The sequence below is a fragment of the Erithacus rubecula genome (assembly GCF_903797595.1).
Source record: "Erithacus rubecula genome assembly, chromosome: 5".
NCBI lineage: Eukaryota > Metazoa > Chordata > Aves > Passeriformes > Muscicapidae > Erithacus > Erithacus rubecula.
In genome coordinates this window covers 41,017,297-41,026,693 of record NC_136687.1, presented here as the reverse complement: position 1 = coordinate 41,026,693, position 9,397 = coordinate 41,017,297, and the positions used below count along the sequence as shown (strand labels likewise).

Here is a 9,397-nt window from a genome sequence, read left to right as displayed (position 1 = left end):
GTGTTTCTCTGCAAGCCCTGGGGTGCTAGGAAACACAGATGGAGGGGTGCCACTGTTCCTCTGCCCATGTGTGGAAACCCCAGGCAATGAGATTAAAGACACAGAGGAACATCATGCAAAACAAAAGACCCATCTAACCATTAGGGAGCAGGAAAAGAGCGAAGACAGAAAGAGGATGTGGGCAGGAGACAAGGCTGCATTGCCAGCTATACTTTGGTGGTTGTGCAACATCAAATGCCGAAGTCTTCTCCTTTAGAAAGGGAGTCACCACTTTTGTGGAGACCCACCTGCATCTCCAGTCAAACCTGAATGGTCTCTAGGTGGGAAAAGCTTTTCCAAGCTTTTTTTTTTTTTTCCAAGCAGAATGGGCATTGTGCAGGTGACCCACTGCCAGTGCAGACCAAGGTCTCAAATGTCCTCGTGTGTTGTCTCAGTTCAGGGGTAAAAATGTTTTTTTGCCATTTCTTTCGCTTTATTTATGAGCCTTTGCTGACCAAGTCCCATGCTGCTATTGCTTTTGTGAATTTCTATGTGTAATTGGTAAGGGGAGAACCAGATGCAATTTGGGGGCTGTGCAAACTTTGTTAGCAGATTATTTGCTTTATTTTTCTCCTTGAGGTTTACAGAGCAAATTTAACAACTGTCTTTTCCTGTTAATTAAATATTTGAGGGTTTTTTTGGGGGGGGTTTTGTTTTGTTTTTTCTTTAGCAGAAGGGACTTCTAAAAAAGCACTTTAAAATGCAATTAGAAGACTATGTGAGATACATGTTAAAACTGTGCGACCCTCACAACTATTTCTGGGCTCTGTTCTAGACTTCCGTTTTACAAACCACGTGCAATTGATCCAACGGACACCTGAAGAGTTGCTTAAGACTGAAACGGATCTAATCAGCAGCAGCGACCCTCAACATATAGCGCTGCCTAGCAGTCAAGAAATACTGAGGGAAATTAACAAGATTGGTGGCACTGGAACAGGCTGCCCAGGGAGATCGGAGAGCCCCCTCTCTCTAGATACCTTCAAACCCCATTTGGAGGAGTTCCTGTGTCACCTCTTCCACATGACCCTGCCTGGGCAGGAGGTCGGACTCGATGGTCCAGAGATCCTTTCCAGCCCTAACTATTCTGTGTGATTTGCAATAGTCCCATCCACCAGATCGGGGGACTTTGATTGCCTTTCCCCCTATTACGCGCCCCCACCTTCCTCGCTGCGCTCTCCCCTTCCCCTTAGCGCGGCATCCTTCGCACTTTCCATGCTTTTTTCTTTCTAAAAATCACCGGGGAGCCCTGAGCCTCGGCGCGGTGACATCCCACACAGGCGTAAGGACAGGTGGGCTATCGGGCAGCTCGCGGTCCGAAGGCACGGCCGAGGTAACAAAACCGATTCGACTTTTCCACAACGCCTCCCACGCCTCCCTCTTGCTTTGCGGCGGACTCGCCTCGGGCGCCTCCGGGAGCGGCGGGCCGGGAGCGCTGCTGCCCGGCCATGTGCGCGGCGCTGCTGGGCGGGGCGGGCGCAGCCGCGCTGCGGACGGGGGCGGTGCCCGGTGCCCGCGGATCCGCCCCCGCAGCCGCCCGCCCCGCCCCGCCCCGCCCCGCCCCAGCCGCAGCTCGGCGCGGCGCGGCTCGGCATGGCGGGGCTGCGCTTCCCGCATCACGGCGGCTACTGCCGCGCGGCCGCGGCTATGAACCTCCTGCTCGGCGTCTTCCACGTCCTCCTGCCCTTCTTTCGCCCCGGGGAGGCGCAGGGACAAGGTAAGAGCACCGAGGGGACGAGGCGGGAGTGCGGCACTGCTTGCCGCGGGCTTGAGAGCTTAGCCGGCGCCCCCGTCGCCGTCCCTCGGGCGGCTGCCGCGGTGGCAGCCCGGGGACACAAAGGGAGACGGGACGCGGCTCACCTCTGCTCCCCCACTTCAGTTCCTTTCCTCCCGGCCCCGCGGTACCCACCGGACCATGCATCTCTGCCGGTCCGCCCCGGCGCGGGGAGCCCCAGGCCGCCGCCTGCGGGCTCCGGCCGCCCGCCTCCTCCCCATCCGCGCTTTCTTCTCTCTGTCCCTGCAGCCATCGAGCCCATCCCCGGCGTGGTGGAGCTGTGGCAAGCCGAGGAGGGAGAGCTCCTGCTGCCCGCCCAGGTGAGGGGGCGGGGAGGATGGGGGCGACGGAATGGTCGGGGCCATTGCGGGAGTGTGCGGATGTGTTGGGGCCCGGGGGCAGGCGCGGGGCTGGTGGGGCGGGGGCGGCCTCGCCGCTGCTGTCACGGCGCAGCCCCATCCCCGCGGCCCCCTCTACCTGCGTCAGCGGCGTGGTTGTTCGGGTTCTATTTTCTCTTTGGGGTATCCCCCCCCGCCCAGTTTGTTTTTTTTGGTTTTTTTGGTTTTTTTTTTTTTTTTTTAACGAATGTATTTGTGATCGGAACGCACTAGACGTGTCTGTCGTGAATATGCGTATATTTATATCTCAGGCCTGCTCAGGTGGGGAGCAAGCCTGAGATATATGTATTTCAGCCATTTTTCTCCCCTCAAATGACACATCATTTATGGTGCCGTTCCTCTCGTTCTAGCACAATTTTTTTTCTTGTTTAGCTGCTTTCGTTGGGCAGTAACAAGATTTGATAAATTCTATGCTGGCGAGAGGAGCCAGTATAGTACAATGCCCAGCGGTCCTGGTGAGTGAGGAGGGGAGCTGGAAGCAGGGTCTGGAGTTCATGGCATTTGAGACAGTCATTTAACTCGCACTGACAGACTCTGCCATATGTTGAGCTTGGCCTCCTAGACTTCAAGGCACCAGGCTCATAAATGGAAAGAAGCAGTCCTTAGGGACATCATCTTATATGAGGGGCAAAAGTGGGTAATTTATTTGTCTTAAGTCCATATATCATTCTCTGTTTAGTGCTCAGCCATTGACATACATCAATATAAGGAAAAATAGCAGAAGTGTTTTTTCTTAGCTAGCTAACAATTGATGCTGCTTACCAGGACCCAGTATTTTGTACTGTGGTGTTATTAAAGTATTATCTGTTGCATGTCCAAATAATTTTGTAGTATACATTTGTTGTGCTATTGAGATTTTGCCTGTTGCAGATGTGATAGTAGCTAAGGGAAGGTGTAGAGTTGCTGTACTGAGATGCTTGAGGAGCTCAGCCTTGTGTCTGAGTTCTTTAAATTGAGGATATTAAGATGCATTAGATGCAGAACTGTGTAATGTAGTCGGTTTTAGTTGCTTTTCATATCGAAGCTGCAATTGAGTGATGATGACGTGATGTTAACTTTCTTAGGAGATTAGATCCTCTTGGAAAATGCTTTGTTCTTGAGCATCCTCATAAAAACAAGCTTTAGTTGGCTAAAGAAAAACCAGGCGGCATGAATGACCCATGAATTTGGCATAGTTGAGCCTATGGCCTTGCTCAGTTCTTGCAACAGTGAAGACAAAGCTGAGACTGCTGTTCCTCCATCGTTTCTGTAGAGACCATGTTAGGTATGCAGGAAGGAAAGAGGTCTGGCTTCAGTTGTGACAGAATAAGAACTAAATCACAATAGGCTTACTGATTTAAGAGGTTAAAAGTCATGAACTGGTCTCTGAGTACTAGTGGCATATTGACTGATTTGCATGGTTTTCTCCTCTGAACTTGAGGACTGCAGCAGCATCTGATGTATCAGTGACTACTCAAGCTGAACAGAAGGACCTGAGTTCCTCAAACAGGTTTTGAGACCAAAATTTGGTTACAGGCCCAACCCTGATGCTTTCTATTTTGTTTCCATATGTACTTGGGCTTTACCCAGCCCCTGTTGGGCTTGGGCCCTGTGACCACATTTGAAACACCTTTTCCATTTGTTGTGGTGAGGAGGAAAAGAGGCTTCCCTAAGTCCCTGCAGATATGGTGAGGGACCCTTTCAACACTTCTTTTATGGAGTGGTGACACTGGTCTGCAGTGGCTGGTTGTGGCTCTTCCCTGGATGCCTGAAGAGTCAAGGGTCGAGCCATGATCCCCTGCAATGTTTATGAGGTCCTGAAGGCACGTCAGTATCATTGCCCTCCTCAGTGGCTGCTGGGTTGGTGAGAGGTGTCAGTGGAGACATGAGCATCAGTTCCTGAGTTCTGGAAAATCACTACACCTGTTAGCATCTGACTGCCCTTTGTTAGAGAGATGCTTAAACTTGTAAGACGTTTATTCCTTGTTGATCACATTTCACTTAAAACAATCGTCTGACCTACTGCTGCTACAAGAAGGTTTTCCATGTTCTCTTTCTTGAGAGAATAGACTTTCTTGGTTAAACCGTCAATGAGGGTTGCTGCCCAGTGTTCGTGTATCACAGAAGTGGTGATGTGATGGTGAGGGTGTAGTAACAGGAAGAACTACCTTGCTTTTCAGTGGACAATAAATGTTGTTTTGGCATGGAATATCCAAGAGTTGTTTCATTGCTGTGTTTGAAGATGGTTCTTGATTAAGACTTTGGGAATAGGATTGTTCTGACCCTTTGATTTTGTTTTTCCTGCTTTTTTTTTTTTTTTTTTTTGAGGGATTGTGGCACCAATGAGAATTTCACCTGCAGAAGTGGAAAATCTGGGGAAGGAACTGCATATTCCTCTGCCAAAGCACCTCCCTCCCACTGCTCTCAGCAGGAAGATGGATTAGGTTGCCCTGTCTGCCAGCCCTTTAGCCTGTTTCTGGCAGGTTACCAATGCTGTCTGATGGATGCTTTTCTCTTTCTGTCATGGCTTTACACTATTATCTTATTTTCCATGCATCATCAACTGCCTGCCTGTGGCAGAGCAGTTTTGAGCATTCCTTGCTGCCTGCAGAATTTGAGGATGAAAGTTGAATGGATTGGTAACGTGTTCAGCCATCCGGTTGCCTGCACATGCTTTTGTTCCAGGTGCATATAGTGAATAAAGACATCACCTTAAGTGGTGAGGGAGGGGACAGAACATGTTTTAATATTTGTAGTTGCTTTCTAGGCCTTTCAGAGTATTGCCTTGTCTAGGTAAACTGCATGAATTTGCATGGTGGAGTGCAGCTGCCCAGAGCCCCCATGCCTCCACCATGCTTGGTTGTTCTATCTTCTGTTCCTTTTGCTTCCCTTCCATTGTCTTTGCTTCTTGTGTGCCCTTTCCCAGCTTCCCTCATATATATTTGTGCTTTTCCTTTTTTCCCATCCCCTAGCACTTGTGAGCTTTTGATTCCAGCTTCCTCTGAAGCCTGCAGAGCTGTTTGGGAATGGCTCACCTACTGCTTTTGCTCTGCAGCTGAGCCTGAAGGATGTCTGGAGCACTGCAGTTGGTGAGGGTGTGTCTGGGCTCATGTGCTGGGGCTGAGGGGGAGCTGGCTGTATTTAATCTGCTGACTGTCTTCCAATGGTCTGCCTCTTCCTCCAGCATTTCAGTGTTTCTTCCTGGATTCCCTTTTTAGCTCTGAGACCAGCTGGTTTTCCCAGTCCGATGTGGTGGCTGTATTCCCTTGTGCCTGTTTCTTCTTTCTTGTTGAAAGTGATGTGTGGTGTGGGGTAACCACGGAGCACCCACTGGCTTTGCTCTCCTTCTCCTTACCTGTAACCTTCCTTTTATAGCAGATGTCCCTGGGATGGGTAGCTGGATTTTTCATTAAAAAACAGTGGGATTTTAACATGGAAAATCTTGAGTGTGAGAGACTTGATTAGAGCAGTTGTGGTTTTTATAGACACCTTATAATTTTGTGGTTTTGCATGTTTGTTTGCAACTTATTTGTACTTAAGTGAAATGCTTTTGAGAAAAGCCTCTATATACACTCAAGCCATTCACCAGTAAAGGCTGAAAAAGCTCCAGATTTTGACAGCCAGGTTGTAGCACTTCAGTGCAAAGCTGAAAGGCAGTTAGTTATGTTTTATGTTTGCTGAAAAGGAGAGGAAAGATGATGAGGAAAAGCGCAGTAAGGGTATCAGGCCAGCTGTTTTCCACAAGTGTTTGAAAGAAGCACAAATGAGAATTGTTGTTCATGGCCTATACCACTTAAAACAGGTGTCAGAGAGTCACAGTTGCGTGTTTCTTTCTGTCAGAAACCACCCAGGTTGCTTGGAGCATCTGAAGGCAGGGGCAGGCAGGTTGGGTACCTCCAGAGCCCTTTCTCTTCAGCCCCTTCAGTTTGGAGGGAGGAACTACCTTAAAATGACATAATGAAGTTTAAGTTGTAGTTCTTGTTATCATGACTGAAAGTGACAGCAAGTCATTAAAGTCAGTGTATACCAAACTTTATTTGGTGTCACTGCAGTGTTTGATGTGATGGGTTTTCTACTGTCCCTGTGTGTCACAGGTAGGAGATGAGTGAGATATTTCCTTAGAGGAACACCTTGTGAATGTTTCAGTTTGCTTGCAGATACTAAGGAAATTACAATAACTTCTTGTTTCACTTTACTGTGACAGTGTTTCATGTGCTTGAATTTTAGAGAAAGATACCATAGTGTTTACTGTATCATGATCCTTATAGACACTGGACAAATACAGAGCTGCTGCATGAGTTTTCATTTACAAGGCCCCTGGATCTGAAAGATTTTTTTCTTCTCCCAGGTAGTAGCAGCTTGTCTTCAGTTTCTGTTCTTCAGTGCAGCTCAGGAGCTAATAAGGTTAATTGTTCTACTGGCTTCAAAAGCTTGACCTTACATATATTCATCAGAGATTTGTGGCACTGCAGTGTGTCATTAACGATCCCATCAGCTGTGCATAAATTAAATGTACAGAGTCACATACTTCAAAGTAGGGTTTGTCTGAAGACACATGATTTGTGTGAAAGTCTGAGACAGACTTGGGGTGTTCCTCTCTGGGCTTTTAAAAGACATCTTCAGACTCCCAGCTGAGCTTCTGGATGGTGCTGATAGGACTTGGGGCTGGTTGGCCATGCGGATTATGCAGTAGCTGTCAGCTCAGACTCTTGAGACTTGTGTGACACAAGAGGGGTGCTTTCAAGGGCTTTCCAACACAAGATAAGCACCTGCCCCATATTCAGGATAAGGTTTTGAGGAGGGAGATTTTTTTCTTTTCATAGGTAGACTGCTGGGAACTGCATTTTCACTTTAAGGTGGTGTTCACTTTCTTCCCCCCTGTGGTCCTGTAGTTTGAGTATGCTAGTTTTTTGTGGGGGTTTTTTTGTGTGGTTTTGGTATTTTTTTTTTGGTTGTTTTTTTGTTTGCTTATTTTTTTTTAATTTGCAGTGTAAACCATCATGCATGTGTAGCCTGGAGCACACAGATGAGTTCAGATAGGAGAAACCTGGACATTGGGGTCTGTGTGTGATCAGAGTGAAGGATGATTTTTTTCTTTCCTTGCACAGTTCAGATGTACTGTGGCTACACTGTAGATTAGGAAGTTTGCTTCATTGTTGCTTGGTGAAAAATGGAGAAATGGTAAGGTGGCTAGTGTTAAGGGTGAGCACAGTGTAATGACACAGACCCGGGTTTCTGATGCCAGGCAGATGCTAAGCCATTTAAAGGAGGCACTAAGCCATTTAAAATGAGAATCGCTTGCTATCTGACTATGGCAAAGGAGCTGTTTCTGGAAAAAGTGGATAAGAAGTCCTCTAGTTCTGCTTGGTATTGTACTAAGGTCGTAGAAGTACAAAAGGAGGTTGGAGAAGCTGGAAAACATGATGGATTTGTATCAGGCCATCTTGGTGAAGTCGAACAGCAAGGCTTAGCAAGGTCTCTAGAGAAGATGGCTGGGTCATCATGGGGGCCAGGTGCTGTGACCTCCAGGTAGATCTTTGCTGAAGAGCATTGTGGTATACTGCAGATTCTGGATTAGCATGGTGTCTCCAACCTCTGGGCAGGCGTACAGAAAGATTGTCAAGTCCCCAAATTAACTTGTATTTCCTTGTCAGTCTCGTTCCAGATTTGGTTATGTCATGGTCGAGGCTGTGCTGCTTCTCTTGTATGAGGTGCTTATGACAAAAGATGGAAGTTCCGATGCGTCTCGTAGTTATTGGCAAGATCTGTATTAATATTAGCCATAAGGTCATAGTTTTAGACACAATAATGTTAATTATTAGTATTAATGTTAACATTAACTATATCTCTTGCCATAGTGCAGTTGTAATTTTTCCTCACTTCTTGAAACTTAAGTCTTTAGAAATCCTGCTGCCAGTCCCATTCAGTAGGCAGGTAGCGCTGCCTGATCTGCTTAAGCATCTAAAGCCTGTAGAAAGATGTTTGGTATTTACAGGTGATTTTTTTTTCCAGTATGTAGTGAAAATAGAAGGTAAAGTCAAAGCTGGTGGCTTGGGGCCTGTTCTGTGATCTGTTTGCGTGGGAAACATGTAGGAGGGGTGGTGGAAAGTACGGTCTTTTCATTTTAAAATATTTTTTCCCCCTGTAACCTTTTAATTGCTAAGGTCTGTAGTTTGTGTCTTGTAGAACCATTACCTGTGGAAGCAGAAGCTGGGAAATCTCACCAGCTGTTCTTGGCAGGATGACTGTGACCTGCTCCTGAAAAATGCTAATCTCCCTAAAATTGTCCCTGATTTCATCAGCAGGGGTTGAGTGGCTGTAGTACACTTCATTTTAAGTTGTACCTAAAGCTTTCCTGGAGAACTTGGCCAGTTCAAACTTGCTATCTCCTTGTTTTAAATGGATTTCCTGCAGGGAGCTCATTGAACCAACACTTGAGTTCATATTGTAGACAGCTCAAAGTGGTTTGTGGTGAACTGCAAGCTGACACAGTTCAGCTGCATGTCTTGAAAATTACCTGAGTGCAGCAACTGAGCTAAGATGATGTATTCACAGCTTCTTCTCTCTCTGCTTTCTGTACCTGCTGCTAATCAGTGGTAAGATCTGGGTTTGGGACCTCACCATGCCAGTTGGAATGTGGTACTTTGTCTTTGTTTTTGGCATAGACAGGTGGTCTGCATTTCAAGGCATTCTGCATCCTATTTCCTCAGGTACTGACTATTGAAATTTACTGATGGGGCAGAAAATTTGAAAGTGGAAATAGTCTTCCTGTAGTTTGAGGGCAATTGATGGCTTTAGATTGAAATTCTGTACGTGAGTGGATTTTGTGTAGATGCATTTGCATAAATGGAAAATGAGTCTCTATAGTCAGCATTTGCAAAGAAGCAGCAGAGTAGCCAAGTTAAGTCACCATTTATCTTTCGTGAGATGAGCTGAAACCTCAAATGGGATGTCCAGCAACCACCTTATTTGACTCATAAAGTAGTTGTAGTAATTTTTGATTTCTGAATTTGTTTTGCAAACAAGTCACGTGAGAATCCACCTGTGATGGAGTTAAAAGTAGTATGTATGTCCAGTGTAGCATGTTGTAGTTCTGAGATTCTTACACAGTATTTTCTGTTTGTCAGGCTGATTCAGAAGAGGATGTGGAAGTGCATCCGCAAGAGCAAAGGTAAGCTAAACTCAAATGGAAGCAAGAGTATTGAAGTTA

At 46.7% G+C, this 9,397-nt stretch overlaps 1 protein-coding gene across 7 annotated transcripts in view; it reads left to right on the top strand.

The window, feature by feature from the left end:
- Positions 1 to 1,572: 1,572 nt before the first annotated feature.
- TMEM131L (transmembrane 131 like) overlaps positions 1,573 to 9,397 on the top strand; it is a 79,609-nt gene continuing 71,784 nt past the window's right edge. For 6 of the 7 annotated variants that reach the window (XM_079305359.1, XM_079305357.1, XM_079305360.1 and 3 more), the window contains exons 1-3: positions 1,573 to 1,753; positions 2,060 to 2,130; positions 9,315 to 9,358. In XM_079305359.1, the coding sequence (XP_079161485.1) occupies positions 1,630 to 1,753; positions 2,060 to 2,130; positions 9,315 to 9,358 (239 nt within the window). In that variant the 5' untranslated portion in view covers positions 1,573 to 1,629. The remainder of the gene's footprint in view (positions 1,754 to 2,059; positions 2,131 to 9,314; positions 9,359 to 9,397) is intronic. The other variant, XM_079305361.1, reaches the window with a different exon arrangement.